General features: G+C 39.7%; 1 protein-coding gene across 5 annotated transcripts in view; it reads right to left on the bottom strand.

Annotated features, from left to right (window-relative positions):
• LOC145772096 (uncharacterized) overlaps positions 1-12900 on the bottom strand; it is a 31700-nt gene extending 18800 nt beyond the window's left edge. For 4 of the 5 annotated variants that reach the window (XM_082583922.1, XM_082583923.1, XM_082583924.1 and 1 more), the window contains exons 1-19: positions 12770-12900; positions 9418-9495; positions 8961-9109; positions 8655-8742; positions 8380-8520; positions 8036-8170; positions 7801-7906; positions 7309-7391; positions 6600-6736; positions 6022-6228; positions 5558-5722; positions 5025-5129; positions 4213-4332; positions 3625-3774; positions 3284-3385; positions 2492-2613; positions 2055-2115; positions 1497-1754; positions 239-346 (exon numbers count right to left, since the gene is read on the bottom strand). In XM_082583922.1, the coding sequence (XP_082440048.1) occupies positions 239-346; positions 1497-1754; positions 2055-2115; positions 2492-2613; positions 3284-3385; positions 3625-3774; positions 4213-4332; positions 5025-5129; positions 5558-5722; positions 6022-6228; positions 6600-6736; positions 7309-7391; positions 7801-7906; positions 8036-8170; positions 8380-8520; positions 8655-8742; positions 8961-9109; positions 9418-9495; positions 12770-12839 (2385 nt within the window). In that variant the 5' untranslated portion in view covers positions 12840-12900. The remainder of the gene's footprint in view (positions 1-238; positions 347-1496; positions 1755-2054; positions 2116-2491; positions 2614-3283; positions 3386-3624; positions 3775-4212; positions 4333-5024; positions 5130-5557; positions 5723-6021; positions 6229-6599; positions 6737-7308; positions 7392-7800; positions 7907-8035; positions 8171-8379; positions 8521-8654; positions 8743-8960; positions 9110-9417; positions 9496-12769) is intronic. The other variant, XM_082583925.1, reaches the window with a different exon arrangement.
• Positions 12901-21818: the final 8918 nt, after the last annotated feature.

The following is a 21818-nucleotide window of genomic DNA, read 5'->3' as shown; positions in this document are numbered from 1 at the left end:
GAATTACGTCGTAGCTTTACTAAACACCAACATGTCTAATGTCCATCATTATACTTCAAAATATAAAGATGGACGTTTTAATATCACAACAACCATAACTAAGGCGATACGCCAATGTGGGATAATGCTTTTCATTAACTAATCAGTGATGATACTAAACTTTAGAAGAATTTAAAAAATCTTTTAACAACTGTGTGTTTATGTGATATCTGGGTAACTATGGAAACTAACTGGATACCTGGTCTTCGCTGCTTTGCTTTAAGTTTTCCGCCTCGGATTTTCGCTTTTCTATTTCCTCAAATTCCGCTTTAAACTTATTGGCAGCGGAAGCTTGTTTCTCTTCAAGCTGCACAGCAAGAAAGTATTATAACAACATGCACACTGGTAACCCCAGGCGCTGCTGGGGTCTCTATATGAAGCTCACGATTCAGACAAGACTTTCTCAGGACCTATAATAACGCTTGGTCTCATATAGCGCTGTGTCCATTGCAAAAGGCGTTGCACCTCAGCACTTTACTATGGTAAATACTCCTACAATGAATTACCTTCTAATTAAAAATACACATACCTACAATAATAAGAATACTACTTACAGAAACCCACCAAACAAGCAATACACAAGATCGTACACTGATATGGTAACAGACCATCAGATCGTCTGAGCGTTCGGCCATATCAACGCAAAGCTTTATGGGAATTATTCGTAATGTTATCCTAATAAGCCGTAATGCCTGGACCTTAATGAAAGTTCATTAATTGCATTAAAGCCGGGCTCCAGCACAAGTGGCTTGACGTGGCAACAATAATTCGTTAAAGGCTTCTGTTTAAACCACATCGATGATCATTGGTCATCAAGTCAAATTAAATGTAAACATGAAAGTGCGACATTTCAATCAGAGACGACAAAAAAGATTTGAAAATATTGCTCGCTTTATTATAAAAATTTCGTCAGATGGTTCCAGGAGTTGCTGATGTCATGACGCCATGACATGAACAGCACAATTTGTGAGTGATGTCATAAAAGTGTTTCCCTTCAACAAAGTTAGTTAGAATTAGAAAAGACGCATTTTAATTTGGCGACAACGGGCGAGCGAGGTGGACAGTCTCTGGCTTCCAGTGAAAAGTTATTGATTCCACATCGCAGCAAGAGCACGCTGGAAGATTGAACAAGGTTCATCCCAAACAGCAAAGCAACCGTCTTTTACACTGATTCAATGTCTGGAGACGTTAAATCAACGTAAAAGATGGTTGATTTGCTGTGTGGGATGTAACATTGAAGCTACATGGCTGCAGCTTCACCAGATTGCAGGGCAGGTGAAGGGAATCCTGCGCAGTGTGTTATTGGTGTTCGTGCAAACAATTAAAACTTTACCGTTTTACTGTCTACCTACAATTCAGGGGTGGTTCGGCGGAGTGGACACCCTCATACAGTGGGCATCTAAGCTTACTCCAACAGAAGTGCCAGCATACTCTAAAAATGATGAAGAGTCACTTACTTCCACTCTGATTTGTTTCAACGAAGAAATCTGTTCCTGCAAATCTTTGCATCTCGATTCAGCTTCAACTTTTCCCTCTTCCAACTTTTTCAGCCTCTCTTCAGCTGCTTCTTCTTTTTCTTTATCGTGTTGCCTAGCAACGGAGAGCTCTTCCTCCAAAAAGTGATTATTTTCTTCAAGATCAGAGACTTTTTCGCCTAGAGTTTTTGCTTCTTCCAAAAGGGAAGAAAACCTCTTCTTTTCAGTTTCTTGTTCAAGCTGTGAGGAAGTGTTTGCATTTAGTACAAGAAGCGCGGTTAGAGCAAAGAATACATTGATATCTACTGCACAACGAGATAGCTCAGTTCGATGCATGTTGTCCTAAACAACTTGCGACTGAACCAACATGACCCACCATACCTGCAGCTGGTTTTAACAACAATTTCACTCCAAACTAGCGAGTCAAGCAGTAAGAAAGAGTTGCCGGCAAGACAGAACTATTGTCGAGATGTTTAGTTTTAACAAAGAGACAAAGCCATGCAAATGTGTGCATATATAAACCAATAAAACATAACAAACCTTCACTTTTTCTATTGATACGACATGTTGGTCAATCGCCGACTGAAGGCTCAGGATCATGCTGAAATAAAACATAAATCAATCACAACATCGGCTAATGAATCCTTGATCTACCGCCACTAAACGTGATGCCTGTGCTGCTGTAGATAGCTGCGATCCAGAAATTGCTTCATAACTTTCCGTGATCTGAGGTGCGACAGTTCCTATAAGATTGAGCGATCGAGGGCTCGCGGCTGTGTCTTGGCAGGCCACTTAGTGACGTGCCAAAGTAGGAGCAGGTGACTCAACGAGTGTGTTGTCTTAAGCTTTCAACTGTGCAATGTGTTGTATATGTAACTGCATTGGACCATGTTGTGACAACAGATGCAACTTCAACAAATCTCAAAAGGGTTCCAACATCGTCTCGTTAGAAAGCAAATGAAGTATCGCAAACTCACTCGTCTTTGGATCGCAAGGCATCAGTCAGCGTCTTCACCTGGGAGTCAGCATCCCCGGATGTTTGGAGGATGTCACTGATTTCTCCACGAAGCTTCGAATTATCACTTGACACTTCCTGAGACTATAATGAGAATAAAATGAGTTTGGAATACTAACGGCGTATTACAACAAACACTATTGAAAAAACTTAATCAGGTCACACAACGTTAGATTGTGTTTTATTTTTAATATAACTACTAAAGGTGCAGTTCGCTAACACAACAAATCTCTCTATTGCTCTTATATCTGTAGTAAATGACGGAATAAAAATAATTTATTTTCATATAGCAAAAAGATCGATTTCGATCTGCTACATCATCTCCTGCTAAGCTTATTTAAATAGATTGATTTCACTTGAAACTTAACTGGAGATGACCCAGCAGATTCCAATCGATTTTAGCTGGATAGGCTTGAACTGACACGCGTTAAAATATATTTGTTTGATAACATGGCATATCGTCGTTCATAACCGAGTCGTTCAGATCAAGCATTAATGTGAGTTTGACACCTGTCAGAAGATACTTCACTGATTTTCTTGATAGCAATTGACTGAAATTGTTTTACAGTAAATATTCGACAATCATTACTGCAATTTTGATCTATTACAACGACAATAAGTCATTCTTGCAGTGGAACTATAAAGATGGAGTCAATGTGCAATGCAAATAATTTTTTTAGATATTGGCCTCAATGACATGATGTGTCCTTGAAGGAGGAGATTACACTCCTCCACCACTAAGTTTATCACCCACCTTCACTTCAAGCATCTTCAACTTCTCTTTCAACTCTACCACCTTCATCCTCAGAGTGGATGATTCCTCTTCATATGATGAGGACTTCGACGCAACAGTTTCCTTCAGAAAAATATGTAAAAAATGAAAAAGGTAGTTAAAGAAACTTGAAACCTTTATTGTAAAAACGTCTTGTTACTTTGCTTACTGATTTCATAGTTTCAAAAAAGCACTAGTTAGAAACATTTCGGTGAACATATAAGTCTAGTTCGCATCATGCAAGTACATGGAAGGTTTGTTATGATGGCAACTTCGTTCAGTTTCCATGGTTTGAAAGGCCACAACGCTCGCATCATTCGTACCAGCTCTTCCAAACGAGATTGAAGTTGATTTTTCTCTTCGTCCATTGACTTTATTGCCTTTTGCAAATTTTCTACAGCATCCTTGTGTTCTTGTATGGCTGATCTTGCCTCCAGAAGCTGCTCTTCCAAAACCTGCGAGCCACTTTCATCCTGGCAAGCAGCAATAAATTTAGTGTCATTGACGTTTGTTCGCGATTCTCTAATTACACATGACGTAACAAACATCACATCAAAAACGTGTTTCACACGTCACCATACATGAAATCAGCAGCCTCTACTTTAACTTGCAGTGAAAATATAAAATTACGTTAAAGAAAACTCGCAAAGAATTTATGAGTGTGAAACTAAAAAAACTCCATCTCAGCCGTTGCTGATGAATTGCTTTAGAACTGTGCCTCTGAAAAAAGCCCAACAAAGGCCACCCTTATTAGCTCTTTCACAATGAAATATGAATGAGCCAGTAGTTGGAAGGCTTACATGTAGATCTTGGAAATTCATTCAAGCGTCAAGCAGCGCGTGGTTTAGCTAGATCCTTTTGCACAACGAGCTGATTAGATGGAACTTTCGTGCGTATACCGTACGTTGTACCTGCTGAGTCGTGCTTCTTGCAGCATCCAGTTGTTTAGTCAGCTCCTCTATCTTCCTCCTAGCAAGATCTTGCTCTTGCTGCATATCAGCGAGCTCAGATTTATCGCCGACCGTCAAAGCCTGAAGGAAAATAACTGAACACGTCACAAACTATCAGAGTCACACGCTTCAGTGCGCACAAAAGACAATAGCTCAAGTCCACTTTTTATTGATGCGCCAAATAGCTTATGTTGTTACTTTATGTCAAAATATTAGAGAAGAGGATTTCTGAAGATCACTATCAGACAGCGGGTAATGGCGTTAGCGCTTTTTATCGATCACAATGATCAGCAGAAATTGCAATCACATGGCATGACACTAAAAAGACAACACTGCTAACATTCGCACATTTAAGATATGCTGCAATGTCACCTGTAGTCACAATTCACATGTTTGTAGCGCAAGTAAAATCTGTAAATGTGGGTGATCAAATAGTAGATTAGCATCGTAGATATTTCGTTGCATGACCACCTTCGTGCAAAGTGTAAGTTGCATGCACAGACGTTGCAGTAGCCAGCAGTTGAAAACAAACAAAAAAACAAAAACTTGATGCAATCATGTAACAAAACATGACGGTAATGCATTGTATGTTATTGTTTATCAATGTCATTCAACGATAGATTTGCATAGAAAATAAACAATACCGTGTTATATTTGGACAGCCATCACAGTATTGGAATGCGGATATTCACGCAAAACAAAATTAATCGGAGAGTTTACATTCGTCTTCATCAGCTGGCAGCATCAATGAGCAAATGTCATCATCAATTTACCCTCGTGTTTTCCAAGCTCGTCTGGAGGTTCGTCGACTTTTCCCGTTCGATGTGAAGACTGCTCTCTAGCTCCTTCGATCTCTCACTCAACCGTGACAGTTCAGACTGTTCCGCCAATCAGTTAGTTGTTAAGTGTTGCCAAGGCGATTGTTGTCATGGTGATGTTAAAGGGTAAAACGAATGATGATTAGCACAAAACCCATGCCATGCTTCAAGTTATAGATAAAAGATTTGTCAAAAAGGAGTACAGAAATGAAACAATTCAAATTGTGATGAACATCGCAATGATGATCAGAAGCAACTTAGTAGCTCATCACATTCGTTAATTCTTTCTCAAGAATGGAAACTTTCAAAGAAACATCAGGAACTACATTGCAAGTAGATATTCGTGATGACTCGCCCGAACAATCGCTGCATTGTGCTGGTTAGAAAAGAAACTGATCATTGTTCATGAAACAATCAAAGCGTCCTAACGTATACAATTGTTACGTTGATTCTTCATTTAAAAATAGTGTGCAAACATAAGTGGTTACCTCAAGATCATCCTTGCATATCATCCCTTCTTCCAGCTGGAACTGTAAGTCTTCAACTTTCCTCTTCTCTTCTTCCAGATCCTGGTATAACTTCACCTTTTCCTGGTCGGCCTCTTCCACAAGGGCACGAAGAGCGTCCAACTGTTGTTCCTTCTCGTCTATGTACTGTTGGAAGAGAAAAGTCAAAACATCATCGGGTAAACAGCAATTTGAAAAATCGCAACAAATTAAACAACAAATTGAAAACAACGAAAACGAGAAACAATTTAGAAAATTAAACCGATGTAATTACTGCGACAACATGACTAAACGGTGACTAGCATGAACTTGTATTTTTACTGCCTCTGGACGGTATCATGTTACACTATAAAGAAAAGTTGAAAGTGAAAAGAAAGTCACTTAATTTTAACTTTCGACAATGGAATTACGTAAGAAACGAATGAGCGCATATTTGCATAACTTACAGTCCGGTGTGCTTCTTGGGCTTGTGCCAGCTGTGCTTGCTTCTCGGCGGCAGAAATGTTCGCCTCTATCATCTCACTCCGTTCCATGTCCCTCTCCGCTATCAATGATTCCACATGCTGCTGCTTCTCCTGGAGAGCTTCTTGAAGAGCGTGCACACCCATAGCCGTTGTCTTCTGCTTGTACCTGGAGGACACTTCACTGCGGATCTGAGCGACAGAAATTTTAGTCACTCATTGTTAATCAGGTATCACAGAGTATTATGTAGAAGTTAAAAGAAAAACGACAATGTTCTATTCAATATGATTGTATATACTTGATGTATTACAAAGTACGACACTACGAATGCTGTAACATCAGATGTACTTGATGCGGCGGAGAAAAGTTACTTTAAGGTGAAGACTGGGTTCGTTCAACCAAGTTGACTTTATTGCCGTAGACATATGAGCCATTGAGCAGAGGATTTCATTTTGTAGGTTTTGATAATATACCTTTTTTCAGAAGAAAAACAAACAAACAAATGGAGTCATCAGAAAACGCGGGGTTGCCATGGCAAGAAAATTTATCATGCAACCATCACCTTTCCTGCTCCTGCCTTGTTGATGCTGGATATTGAACTCATGCTGCTGATAGACGCGGCCGAGCTGCCGGGGGAACGCACGCCCCCGGTGGTCTGCTTCTTTACAGTGGATGTTGTCTTCGTTGGTTTCGCGCGACCTAAAGGAAAAGAGTTTGTGATGTTTGAAATTTGGCACCGATTATCTACTCTAATAATTATGCAGAACCACAAGATTTATCATACATCAGACATGTTGTAATGGATTCTTAACACAGTTCTCGAACACTGCAAAAACTTTGAGCATCAAATTGAGGCACTTCAAGGATTCATGACTAATAACAATCAATTAATTATTATCGAACATACACCACTAATACTATAGCAGCGCTCGTGCAGATGTTTTGGATGTACACACATTACCAGCCTCTTGAAACCATTTTGTGCCGTTTTTGATTCGAATCTTATTATTAGAGGCTTTATTTACTTTTTTCACAAACCCGTGTCACACTGCATTTCTGATGTGGTTTAGCATACCCGAAACACAAGGACGTTATCTCGCAACATGCAGAGATAAAACAATTAAATTTGAAAGTATCACCAGACCAATGCAAAATATAAAATGCTAATTCTATATAAAATGCTAATGCTAATAGACAAAAAATCAAGATGGCATAATTTGAAGCAATTTACATCGCTAAAAAATAAAGTTACAAATCAATCGGCCACTCACCCGGGGTGGTAGATGGGAAGCCAACCTTGCTGACTTTATGAATGAGCGCAAATAATCCGTGACTTGGCGGGCAGGTGAAGTACCTGAAAGGAATTGTATTATCAAAATCTTCTAACAAGGATAAAAACGATACGAAGGTGTGCTGACCACTACGACACGGCCATATGAGAACGAATTTGTTTCTTGGTCAAGATGGAAGTAATAGCATGGTAAACGAAAACCTTCATGGTTCACAAAATGAATACATCAAAGCGCTAGGGTGTCATTTACACGGTAGCCCATAACATCGAGCTTGCTGCATCCAGCTCCGGCAACGCCAAAGGTAGCAACTATAAACAGAGTCAACACAGAAAATAGACAAAAACTACACAGCAGTGAATTTTTCACTGAATTCCTTCTGTATCCTGAGTTACAGCCTACATCTTAAAAGTACAAAGCTAAAAATGAAAGATATTTTCAACTTAAGTGATACAAACACCAGTAAGAACCTACTTTTTTCCGCCCACAGAGCCATTGTTCTTCCCTTGGGGCTCATCCAGTTCAACTCCAACCCAGCATCCCTTAGCAAAATCGGTTTCTCCAACAAAACGGGCAGTACCTAGGTTTGAAACAAACCATTGGTTTTAATGTAAAAATCTATGAGATTCCTGCAAGGATGACGGAGCTGGCTGGATAAAATTTAGTTACTGGAGAAACAGTCGTAATCGAACAATCTATTAAATCTTACCAACTTTGGTTTCTCCAACGACCACCCGGTCTCCTACTTTAATATCGGCTATAGTGGTGGGCTTGCTGCGGCTAGCCAAGCGAGGTGTTCCCCCCAGCTTCAAACTCCGTATGGACGATGCGGGGCTTCGTAGACCTTGAAAGATGATACGTGATTGATTGGCGCAACTTCAGAAACGAGACGATAAACTGTATTCATAGTTTGCAAGGTGAACCGTGCACAAATAGAATAGCAACAAAAAGCGTCAATTGCAGTTTAAGCTAATTAGCTTCCGAAGAAAAAGTCAAGCTCGTGCAAAGATCGCGATGTGCTGCGGGAATCAGGGGACAAAGACAGCCAGCTACCTGATGTCTTGGTACGTTCCCCTCCTCCAATTCCGGCCGCCTTTAAGTTAGCTTCAGTCAGTGGGGCTGACTTGCTTGTCTTCCCTGCTGTTCCCATCTTCGGTTTCACGCTGCTTGGCTTGGTTGATGGGACCTTCGGCTCTATTGAGCAATAGACAAACATCAGCGGTGAGTTATGAAATTGATTAACTGATTATATATATGTTTGTAACTTCACTTAAAACCTGTACAGTGAACATATATCCAACAGCGCAAACCTGTGCTTGACAACTAACCTGGAGGCTTCATTCCGTTGCTAGGTTCATCATCACCAGCTCTGGTGAGCTTGGCCGGTCTCGCGAACACACCTCGCAATGGTTCACACTGAAACATAAACAAAGTTCATTGAACCCTTCATACACAAGTGATGACAAACTAAACAATGGTTGGCTGCTGCAAGAAAACAACTTCGTTGCAGATAAACAGAATTGTGAAAACAATGTCACGTCAGTCAGTTATATTAGAAAAATTATTTTTAAACAAATAGATGTAAGTTGAAAGGAGATTTTGCAGTTGTCTACCGTACTTCATCAAGAGTTTACCTGAAAGTACCGAACACCAGCCACTGAGCCGTCATTCTTCCCGACGGGGCTGTCTAGCACAACTCCAGCCCACTGTCCCGGGGCAAACTGAGTCTCACCAAGAAAAAGAACTCGGCCAGGTTTTGAACCACTGACTAAAACTCTGTCACCTAGATGAAACATATAGACAAATTGATCATCACAACAAGGTTGAAAATTGTTTTTGCACAAGAATCTTACTGGAGATTTGCCAATCATCAATGTAATGCTTGCAGTTCTAACCATACCGGTATAGCAATATTAGCTAATGGGTCCAGTGCAAGATGATATTGAAGTTATATGAAATGTTAAACGCATGTATACAATAAGTAAAGTGTTACAGTACTAATTTGAAACAGAATATAAAAACAGAAGTGTGGATCACAGCAATAGATAATAAAATGAGCAATATAATAGTAAAAAGTAGGTAATTTGTTACCGATTACAAAATTATCATTTTCAGAAGCTGGGTTAACTGGAGGTGAAGTTGCTGCACTTGAAGAAGCTTTGCTGGAAACTGGAACAAAATGTTACAATGTTAGCAACACAGTTCCCCAAATTTATTAAAAAGTTAAGTTAGTGTTGTTGTTTTGTATGACGCTGTAAGTCCAAGCAGTTTTCATTTAGCCAATTCATGAGGACCATGTTACATCAATGGTGGGCTGTGAGGTATCCTCCTTGAAGCATGGTTACTTGGTTTTATTCCAATATGAGATGATGGTCTGTGAACTGATTTGGGCATTGCATTTTGAGCAGTTTGGTTAAGTTTTCATTTGTTTTAGTTTGTTTTGTTCTCAAAGAACTTAAGTTTTTTTCACACCAAGAACATTGATCAAGTAATCTTCTTCATCATCAGGTTTAAAAATTATATATTTCATAATATCCCATTTAGAAACTCTTCAAATAAAATGTTAAATTTACTGGTGAGTCATTTAACACATATTAAGAAAATTGAAAGGCCTCACCTCTCAGATATCTTTTATTTTTTAACATTTTAAAGATGCAAAGAAATCATCACAAAACCAATTGAAATTTTTGTCCTCTTATTTGGTTTTTGAATAGTCCTATATTGAAAATTTACATTTACACCGCTTTGGTACCAATAAGAGCCTTAGCGTTTTACAAAACTGGCCTCAAATCTTCTTTCTAACTGAAACTTTTTTTAGCAAAATCCATTGTATCTTTTAGTGTTTTACATGTCACATATTACATTGCTTTAAAATATGATATATAATATATATATTTATTAATTTTCACCAACTAGCACTGCTACAATATTGTTTTTTGTAGCAGTGCTACGGCCCCCTTGCTTGCTTGCCACACCTATTTCGAGCAAGCCTGTCAAGCGATGGAACTTCAGAAAGGCCGATTGGGAATACTACAGCTTCCTCACAAACGAAGCTACGCAGTACCTCCCATCCCCACACACCATCAAAGTGGATGAAGTCTACCAAGACTTCTGTGATGCAATCATATCTGCGGCAAAAGACTCCATCCGCGAGGTCAACGGAAAAACTACATACCTTGCCGGGATGTGGAGTGCGACAGGCTCTACCGCGACTTCCTCCGTTCCCCCAGGGCACCGCCACCACCAACTCAGCAACAGCCCTGCTGGCAAGATTGGATTCAAAGAGGAAGAAGCGCTGGACAGAAGCCATCGACTCAATCGACTTCACGCACTCCAGCCGCACAGCAACATGGAGTACACTGAACAACCTCACTGGCAGATCACGTGCCTCTCGTCGCCAATGCCCCATTTCAGCAAATGCCATCGCCTCACAACTTGTGAAAAATGGAGTGCACAGAACGAGAGACTGTGAATCAGACAAGTCCGTCCACAAGGAAATGACGGACCTCTGGAAGGTCCCAACACCTGTCGAGGGCAACATCTCTGGTGAGTTTACCCCAGAAGAATTTGCCTCCGCCCTCCAGCACCTAAAGCCAGGCAAATCCCCGGGCCTTGACCACCTATGCCCGGAACTAATACTCCAAGCTGCCCTCTCTATGAGGTCCTGGTTAAAAGACTTCCTTTCCTGCTGCTTGCGTCACCTGCGCATCCCAAGAATCTGGAGAAGAGCCCTAGTGGTTGCAGTCCCAAAGCCGAAGAAGCCCCCAGGGGATCCGAAGAGCTACCGCCCCATCTCTCTGCTCTGTATCCCCTTCAAGATACTCCAGAGACTTATCTACGCCCGTGTCGAACCGATAATAGACCCTCAGCTCCCTCGGGAACAAGCCGGCTTTCGCCACGGAAGATCAACCGTAGACCAGGTCACTCTGATGACCCAAGACATCGAGGACAGCTTCTCGGCAAAAAAGAAGGCTGGCGCCGTGTTTGTCGATCTCACGGCTGCCTACGACACTGTATGGCACAGCGGCCTTACCTCCAAACTACTCCGTCTCCTTCCTGACAGGCACATGGTCCATATGATTATGGAACTTGTGCAAAACCGCAGTTACCCTTTCCACCGGTAGCGGCCGACGAAGTAGACTACGTCGACTCAGGAACGGCGTCCCACAGGGCTCTGTCCTGGCTCCCCTCCTGTTTAACACTTACATCTATGACCTGCCTGACACCATCTCCAGGAAGTATGCTTACGCAGACGATCTGGCTCTCCTGCATCCAGCCGGAGATTGGCAGTCAATGGAGAGGAACCTAAGCCAGGACATGTCAACTATATCAACATATCTCCAGAAATGGAAGCTACAGCTCAGCAAGGCAAAGACAGTGTCGGCGGCCTTTCATCTAAACAACAAGGAAGCAAAACGTGAGATCAACATTACCACCGATGACAAACACCTCCCCTACTGCGCCGAACCTACCTACCTTGGCGTAACCCTGGACAGGTCACTCACGTACCGACCACACCTGGAGTCACTGCGCAAAAAACTATCTGTGCGGTGTGCGCGTTGCACTTTTGAGGCGGCTGGCGGGTTCCGGCTGGGGAGCTGATGCGAAAACCCTTCGCACAGCTACCTTGGCCCTCGTCCATTCTACCGCTGAGTACTGCGCACCAGTGTGGTGCCGCAGCTCTCACACCCGCCACATTGACACCGCCATCAATGACGCACTACGCACTGTGACTGGATGCCTGCGTCCCACTCCAACGGACTGCCTTCCCATCCTTGCAGGCATCCAACCTGCTGAGCTTCGCCGTAAAGGAGCCATGATTTCCCTTGTTTGTCGTGCGCTGGGCCCCGGCCACCTCCTCCACAGTACACTTCAGCGCCTACCTGCAGGACAGCAGCGACTGAAATCAAGACGTCCATTTGTGCCCGCCGCACGACAGCTTCTGAACAACGTTGAAGACCTTGGAATAAGTGCGGCACACTGGATGAACTACACAATTACACATGGAACATGGAGTGCCGAAACAACACCTCCCGACTCCGTGATTTCCTACCCGACGTCGATCCCCACCCTCCGGGAATGTCCCTCGCAAGACTTGCGTGGGTCCGGCTTAACCGCCTACGAACCGGCGTCGGTCGCTTTCGTTCAGACATGTGCAGATGGGGCCTGGCTCCCTCACCGGGATGCGAGTGTGGCGCCACAGACCAGACAGTAGATCATATCGTCCATGACTGTCCAATCCATCATCCACCACATGGAGCGCTTGGACTGAAGGCCCTGGATGGCAAGACTGTCGAGTGGCTGATGACATCATGCCCAAACATATAGTCCGGAAGAACAGCTCATACGACGAAAGAGAATATTGCTTTGAAACTTGAACATACAGACCAGTTTCACTTATATACATAATCAAAAATAATGATTATATATAAAGAAACCTCACCTTGTTTGGAGTGGACAGCTGGTTTTGAGAGCTTTGAAGGAGCTTTTAATCCAGACGGTTTATCCGACATCTTCAGTGTTTATAAAGTCATGTGTTGCACTATTTACCACTTTGTTACACATACAAAAATGATGATCAAACTGTGATCAAAATGTAAAAGGCAAAAGGTGTTAATGCTATCGATATTATTTTTTGGAGCTGGTGTACAAGTCCCCCCCCCCTGGTAACTCATGACAAAGAGGAATTGACCAAAACATGTGGATTGAAGTGTGTGAACAGTAAAGCAAAGGTAAAGTAGTTTCACCCTATATGTTTGGTCGAGTCCTGTCTTTGTCATGAGTTACCAGGGGGGGGGGGACTTGTATACCAGCTCCCATTTTAGATTAATAAAAAATAAATAATAATAAGTAACAATTATTACATTACCACGTATGGTAGGCTTGGTAGCTATAGTTTCTAAGGTCACTTAAGCATAATGTTTTATTCTTTTGCTGACTCTTCAACAATGAAAAAAAACTGGATTAACAGGCTCCTCATAATTTGCCAAATTCTGCATCATGTTAGTTGGCTCATCTGTATTGTCTGCTAAATTAAATAATAATAATAAAAACAAGATTATATAGGACTTCAGTTTGACACAGCTCAAATGCTTTTTTGTAAGAATTGATTGAAATTTAACACAGCTAATTAGATAACACTACAGTGCTTTTCCATTACTTCCAGCTGTCTTTTGCACAACAGCTTTAATTGTACTTTATGTTATTGCAATGATAAAGGTCCCATACTTAGTTACTGGGGTTTCGAAAATGAAAAAATTCTAAACATACTAGGCCTTTGGCACTAATGAGAGTAAGGTGGGCAGTTGCTTTCCTTCAGCAACTATGCCCACCCAATTTATTACTATTGTGTAGAGGTGAGCGGAATTTATTAACAACCAACTTAAGCCATGTGTCAAACCAGGATAGGCTACACAACTTTATGCCATGGTCCGAATGACACAAACACTAGGCCACAAGGCACGAAAGCCGCAATGCATGAATGACGTGACATTTGATTATTTCATATTGAATATAATACGGTAACAATTATAGTAGTAGTTTCATTGATACAGCTTCGGTAGAGAGTTTGTCTTTTTGAACCATAGGCATACGAAGCCGAGCAACGTTATCAAGTTTAACATATTAAAGATTATTATATTTACAAAAAACACAAAACTACACAACAATTAAATATTGAACGTTTTCGACATCACACGATGTCCTCTTCAGGAATAACATATATACAACTTTTACTACATCTGAATAAAATACAATGGTTATTATAACTATAAACAGGAAAAAACAAAAACTGCACAGTACTTCTGACTAGCTCAAACTCAACGATATAGGCTCTGTGAGAATCATGCCTATAGTTTCATTGAATACTGCAAAACTTAGGTGTTTACCAGGACAAATATCGTTTCTTTCTAACACTAGCTGCAACGTTCATCTGATGAAAGAAAAAGCAATAACAAACAAGTTGATTTACTGCTTCACTGACGTTTCGCACACCATGACAATGCGCATCCTTTGAGTTATTATTGTATTATATGTTATTCGCTTTCACTTTCTGTCTTCGGTTTTGGGGACTGCAGTGATGATGCTGACATATGTTTTCGTAACGTAACATGGAGGTAAAGTAAAAAGGAGGTTGAATTTGCAGATGATTTATTCTAGAATAAATATTAATTTTTTCAAATTAATTACCAACAAGTAATATTTTTTTGGTTGGATATGTAAAATGTAGTAGCGTTTGTGTAAGTTACGGTCATTGCATGATTGGAGTGCCATATCTGCTGTGCCATCCCACCACTCGTGAGAATGTAAATTCACATTAATTTTGCTCAGCAAACTTAAATAATTTTGAATGTTTTTTTTCAGCTGGTTAAACCATTTACGTCAAATGCACACTTAGTACTGTACTGTAGAAATACTACAGATTAAACTTAGGACTAAAAAACAGGTATATAATAGGCTACACATTCATCGCAAAGACTTAGCCAGATATGTTTGTAAGCAAATGAGATTAAATGTACTTAACTATAGCTTCAATTCTACTAACCTATGAAGATGTTAAAATTCTACTTACAGTACCGTATCAAAAGAAAAGAATTAAAGTAATTCAAGTTATAAGTTTCTGGGCAGCCGATCGTAGCATCGAATAGACAGCGATAGACACGTGTTTCGCCCATGAGGCTGGGCTCATCAGTATCGCACCGTATTCTTGCCACTTGGGTAATCGGCCACCGGTAATCTAGCGAGTGATCAGCCTTGTGCTGATGGCCGGGAAGAACACCCCTTCTTCACATAATTCAAGTTAATTGCATTTTTAAGTGAAAAACTAAAAATCTCGCAGAGGTGGGCAGTACCGAGTACAATTGTACCGCGGTTTTGTACCGCGGTACTTTTTGTGTACCGATACCGTGGTACTTTTTTAAATTTGTACCGGTTGCCCAAATACTCAGTACTTTTTTGGTCAAAATACCCTGTACTTTTATCGGTACTTTTTTTTCAACAATGTTAACTCCGTAACGATTTAATCCATGATGAAAATGGCACGAAGAGAAATCATCTCTTTGCGCCATTTTCGTTCATGCGTATCTCTATTTTTCATTCACATTTTCGGCTCTCGTTGATCCCACAATCGAACATAGATGAACGATATTCATTTCTTTCAGAAAGCATAGCAAAAAGCATCAAAACTCAGATGATCAGCAAGCTTGAATCTTTGCTTGAGCAAGAAGGTCAGAATGAAGCTGAAAGCAGCAGCGACAACTTAGAAGAAGTTGCTCAGCAAGACGAGTTGTTCAGTTTTTTGTTTGAGCAACCGAGAAGCCGACGACAAAGTGCATCTAAACTGGTTGATAAATTTCTCAAAATGAGTCCTCAGAGATGCATCACAGATGCATGCTTTAAGCATCTGACGACCAAAAGACTGTTTATTAAAACAAACACTGCAATCCCTTCGTGCTGCTATTGAAGGAGTTTTTTTCCACCGCTAAAGACATTTTGAGGCCGAAACGAGCTGGATTAAGTGACACTCATTTTGAGATGCTACTGTTTTTGAAAGCGAATGCATAGAACAGGCTTGCCCCAAACTTTTACTAAATACCGGTACCCAATTAGTTATAAAGTAATAGGCCTATAACTTTAGGGTCTTATCAAATTTTTTTTTGTAAAGTGTTGGGGACTGTACTGCAATTCCGAAAACTTTTTAGTACTTTCTTTGCTTTGAATTGTGTGTGTTAAAATAGGAGTCCAACGAGGATTCGTTGTTTTGCGGTTTGCTCCATATGTGGCATAATTACTGCTTTTCAAATGTTATGGGCGCCTGTTTAATCATTAGAGATAAATGTTGTACAGAGGTGTAAAAGTAGTCCATTTGAATAGTCAAGTAAAAGTACAGTTACTGAAGGTCAACTCTAATTCGTTACAATTACAAGTAGAAAGTACCAGAGCACATTATCTCTCAAGTAGAAGCAAAAAGTAATGATCTTTAAAATTACTCAAGTAGAATTACCATAGTAAATTTTGCAGTCAAAAAACAAACATTTTTGACAAATTTTATCAAGTTTTAAAAAATATTACAAAATCCCAATATTTTTAGTCATACAATATCTCACTTAATAGTTTAATTTTTAATGAATCATTTAGGTCTTAGGAAGATAAACTTTTCGTTTTAACAACTCTTTTAAACAAAACTTTTCATTTTTAACAATTTCTCTTTAAAATATTTTTTTATCTTAGAAATGTTATATACCTTTTTAACAAATTTTTATCAAAGTTACAGCTTTCTACTTGACAAAATATAAAATTACTCGAGTAACGTTACTTTGGCATAAAACTAAGGCAGTGGCTATTTGACCGGCGCCGGTCTTTGAATCTTAAACACTATTGAACCAGTCATGACGTCACTATATAAGGCACTTTTTGTCTTTTTCTCTTTCAAAGCAAAAGACAAGAAGCGCCTATATAAATCTAAATTTGACAACTTTATTCAACTCGCTCCGTGGCGTGTATAATATTTCTCCGGTTGCTATTCCAGAGGGAATGAGTTCGATGCTACCCGGAAGCGTTCTTTTTTTTTTTAACTTTTTTTTTTAACGCATTACATTTTTGCTCTCAACAAGTTAGTTATATACAATGCTTCTTTAAAAAAAATGGTAATGGTATGTAATGCGTCGCTCAGCAAACACGGTCACATCCTCTTATGACGAACGGAAAATTACCGTACCCAGAGAAAATCTCAAATTCCAGTAAATTAAAAAAACTTTAACTTTATTACTCACATCTGAAAAGACATAAAAAATAGGGCTGTAGGCAACTCAAATTAAAAATTGACTAAAAAAATGCACTTTGGGTCAAAATTTAGTTAAAAAATAAAAATAAAAAAAAAGGAACGCTTCCGGGTAGGATCGAACTCAGTCCCTTCCGAATAGCAACCGGAGAAATATCATACGTGCTACGGATCGAGTTGAATAAACTTATCGAATTTAGAACTTATATAGGCGCTTCTCGCCTTTTGCTTTGAAAGAGAAAAAGAAAAAAAGCGCCTTATATAGTGACGTCATGACCGGGTAAATAGTGTTTCAGATTCAAAGACCGGCGCCGGTCAAATGGCCACTGCCTAAAACTAAACTTTAAGTGAAAGTAGAAAGTACTGAAAAATAAAACTACTCACAAAGTACTAGTTACTGAACATTGCTACTTAACATAAACGTAAAAAGGAATTATAGTGTCACTGTTTTTTATTTTTTGCAAGTTGCTTTTATGTTTATACTAATTTTTATGCTAATTGCAAGCCAGTCCATTTTAGATGGATACCATTTTTTTTTGTTTTATTGCTACTTACGTAAGTAACACTACTTTCATTACTTTACACCTCTGATGTTGAATGGCCTTTACTTCCAATAGCTTTCTATACGGCAGGTTGGGTTGGCCCTTAATTATAAGTCTATACCAACGGTGGGCAAACTGCGGCTCGCGAGCCGCATGCGGCTCTTCAGCATAAATTTTGTGGCTCTTGTATTGAATCGTAATATTACAAAAAATTAAGATTACGGTATACTTTATAAATATATTATCTCGGACTGTCAACCAAGCAGTGGCGTACCTAGGGTATAGCAGGTATGGCTCAAGCCATGGGCGCCACATTGATAGGGGCGCAAAAATCGGTTGGTAGGCTATAAATTAAAATTGTGACTCAGCCTACACTGCCTTCAAAATCTAATTTGCGGCCAATACAACACAAAGATCAAAAAAGAGTCTCTCTTTTACTGTAGCCATTGTTAAACAATGGAATTGTGACTTTGCAAAAGCAACATTGTGCTTCTCCGGGCTCATTTTGAGTTCAGTCAGCAACAATTGGAAGTTTAGTAAAGTCGCTATAAGCAGCGATTAGTTGAAGCTTAGAAGTAGTACCAGAATTTACTTATTCATTTTTACAAGAATTTATAACTTTGTAAAATCAAAATATCGTGCAATCTTGACAAATGAACACTTGGAAGAATTAATTCGCACAGCATTAACAACTTATCGTCCAATTTTCAGAGATTAGTGAGTCAAGTACAAAACTCATATGGATAAGCAATCATTGTATTTTTATTGCTGTTATGTTATTTTGTGTCAACTGATTTCGCGGCTCGCTGGTGTTTATGGTTTATCCGCGAGCGGCTCTTTCTTTGAACAACTTTGCCCACCCCTGGTCTATACACTAACAAGTATTAATATGCCTACCTTAAATTTATGTATTTATACTGAGTAAAATCAAGAGACTTGTGACTTTATTTTCCGATCTGTTCCATTCAGCTTAGCGTGCCTACCAAACGGCTGGTTGAGCAGTCTTTGTGTAGAATATGCAAATCGTCATGGCGTGTTGTTGTTAATATAATTGGGATGGAGGCGAATCGCATTTGTAGTTTTAAATGTAAGATTACTTCGAGTACAATCATAAAAAAAATTCATCATTCTAAGTCTTGTAACTTATATTTAAAAAAGTACCGTACCGGTACTTTTTGAAAATAATACCGGTACCGCGGTCAGTAGCGCACCCAGCATGGGGCTAAGGGGGCTCAAGCCCCCCCCCAAACCCGCCACAAAAAATGAAGTTTTTGTATATTCCCCATTTATATCATACCTTTTGCTTACAGGTTTAATATGAATAAGACACAACAATACAACAGGGCTGAGCACAGGCCCGGATTTAGGGGGGGCAGAGGGCGCAGGTGCCCCGAGCCCCCCAACTTTTAAAGGGCCCCCTACGTGGAAAAGATGTGATTTTGTGTTATTTTTTTGTTCTTTCAGCCTTTGAAGTTTCAGCAAAATGCTTTGCAGTGCTGGATTAATGTTACTGTAGACGTGGAGGTGGTTTTTGCACGGGGGTCCCCCGATCTAAAAATGCCCCGGGCCCCCCGTCAGCTAAATCCGGCCCTGGCTGAGCATTATAACAATATATTTTACATATTTACAAATAGTTTTAACAGACGAACGTTTACGGCTTAACTTTAAGCCCGCATCAGGAATCTGAAAATGAGTTAATTAAAAAATGCAATAAATTTCAACTTCTTGAAGGTAAATTTACACTAGGAAAAGGCAACAACATAAATAACTACAAAAAAATGTGCACCACAGGGAACGTGATATATCAAGTAAATGTTAAGGAGAATGGACGCGCCTCCAGCAAATAACTGTTTGTTTGAATTTAGGTTGTAGCGTTAACAGTGCTTCCTGAATTTTAGTGTCAAATTGGGATTTGCCTTTGCGTAAAATTTTAAATGAGTCAGCAGAGAATTTTTGATCTGTGCAAAAAGAACACTCCATAGTATGGTCTTTGATGGCACCTTTCTTCAGCCCTATCTTAATACGAGCTTTTTTTGTAGTCGGGTAGCACGTCACGGGCTATCTTAGCCCCAGGCTAAATAAGCGCTAATAACGGGAGCTATGAAAATCACAGAGCCAAAATATTTTACAAGATAATAGCAATGTGTATTGTGCGTATAGAAATTAAATTTTTACCCAACAAATTTATTGAAATAAAGTGTTTGAGATGAAAAGACGTCAGAAAGTCGGTTTTTATTCTACTTTCCCAAAAATAGCTTCAAAATTGAAAGTTTTGAATTATAACATAAAGTAATGCTAAACTAAACAAAAAATTACTTTTGCTCATAAATATAAGGCATTTTTGGGCGTTTTTACATTTCAAAGTAATTGCAGTAACATTTATATTGCATTTACATTAAAATATATATATCTAGCATTGCACAAAGTGTCCAGCCACCTGAGACGAAATGCTTATTGTGAAGGGCAAGAAGGTAAAAAAATGACTAGTGTAGGTTTAAAAAATTCGCATAAGAACAAAAACTAAAAGTCAAGAAATTTCACATTTCTAGCATATTTCCTTTTGAGAAATATTTCAGTACTAGAGTGGGGCGTCTTCATTAAACCCCGTGTCGCTACAGCTAGGGTTAACTCCTTAAAGTTCAGATGCTCCCGTACTCTCATGGTGTAAAACTGTATAAGACATTTGAGCAGAGAGCCGAAGGCGTGTGGGACTTTAATTGAAAATACAAACTAATTTTAAATGTTTTGTAAGTAGGAAAAATGTCCACATCAAATTTACTGTTTACAAAATTAGTGTTTTGTTTCAAACTGTTTTCGTGCTAGTTGTTTTTATCGCACTTATTGGTGTTGGCAAACGGAAAGCTAATTCTATTTTGTCATACATGACAAAAAAGTCGAGATCTATAGAAGATTGTGAGAGTGGACGTAGGGATGAAAGTGCTGATGGTTCTAATAGTAGGGGGTTCACTAGGCCAACTTCAAATCTGATTGAGAGAACGAATCCTGATGTTTCGGCAACCGGTGGGTTGTGGGCCGTGAGTGCCTTTAAATATTAATCAAAGGGCTGGGCATTGGCCTACTGTCACTATTGTCGCAAATCACTCGGCCGATATTTCTGAATTAGCCTCCCCCTAAAGTTTTTTCTGGGTGCGCTACTGACCGCGGTACTATTTTTGACCAGTACCGACTACCGCGGTACTTTTAAATTGTACCGTGCCCATCTCTGAAATCTGGCTAATTGTATTCTATGTCCTGTGTAGGCCTATACTAGGGGGGTGCTTCAAATTCAAACTATGTATATCATATACAGTACATATATATACAGTATATGTACTATGAAACTACACTGCATAGTGATGAAAATGTCCTCCTGGAATTGCATTTTTTAAATCATTTTTTGTTTAACACTTGCAAGTGCAATAGGCTACTTGGCTTTGAGCAGTGAACGCACCTTAACTTATTTAGTGAGAGAAAACGAAGAGTTACAAAAATACTATCAAAATTATAAACTGCTTGATTCAGTACAGTACTCGTACAATATAATGCAAAAAAAACATTGTTTCATATCTTGGCAACACTGTTTGGCGCTCTGTGGTTTGGCGTCAAGAGAAATTGTCATGTTTCCAGAAATAAAACTCATGGTTCTGATTTTTCTTTAAAAATAAAGTAATAAGAGGCGCACAAAAACACCGAAAATTCTTATGAAACAAATGCGCTAAAAAATACAAATTCGAATCAATCACTCAATTATTTCTCATTTACATTCTATTCAATTTGTTTGTCAAATTATACGGTTACATTGCGCTAGTTTCATGCAGCTTAACAGGTCACACTGAGAGTCACGGAAAAGACTAGAACATCACACGCCCAGGACGAAAGAGAAAATTGAATTGAGCCCTGTCTTTGTCATGAGTTACCAAGGGGGTGGAGGGACTTATATACCAGTCCCAGGTATAATCTGTCTCCCCCCACCCCCCATGGTAACTCATGACAAAGACAGGACTTAATTCAATTTTCTCTTTCGCCCTAGGCGTGTGATGTTCTAGGCGTTACCGAGAGTCCCTCAGCCATTTCTTTTATGACAGAACAATAGGCCTATACCTTTTTTTTTAAATTGTGATTGTTTTTGTATTGTACTGTAATACCAGAGCCACTGTATATAGTCTGGAAAG

The sequence above is a fragment of the Aplidium turbinatum genome, chromosome 6 (assembly GCF_918807975.1).
Source record: "Aplidium turbinatum chromosome 6, kaAplTurb1.1, whole genome shotgun sequence".
Taxonomy (NCBI): Eukaryota; Metazoa; Chordata; class Ascidiacea; order Aplousobranchia; family Polyclinidae; genus Aplidium; species Aplidium turbinatum.
Note: the sequence above shows the minus strand (reverse complement) of the source record. Positions and strands in the feature narration are given on the sequence as shown.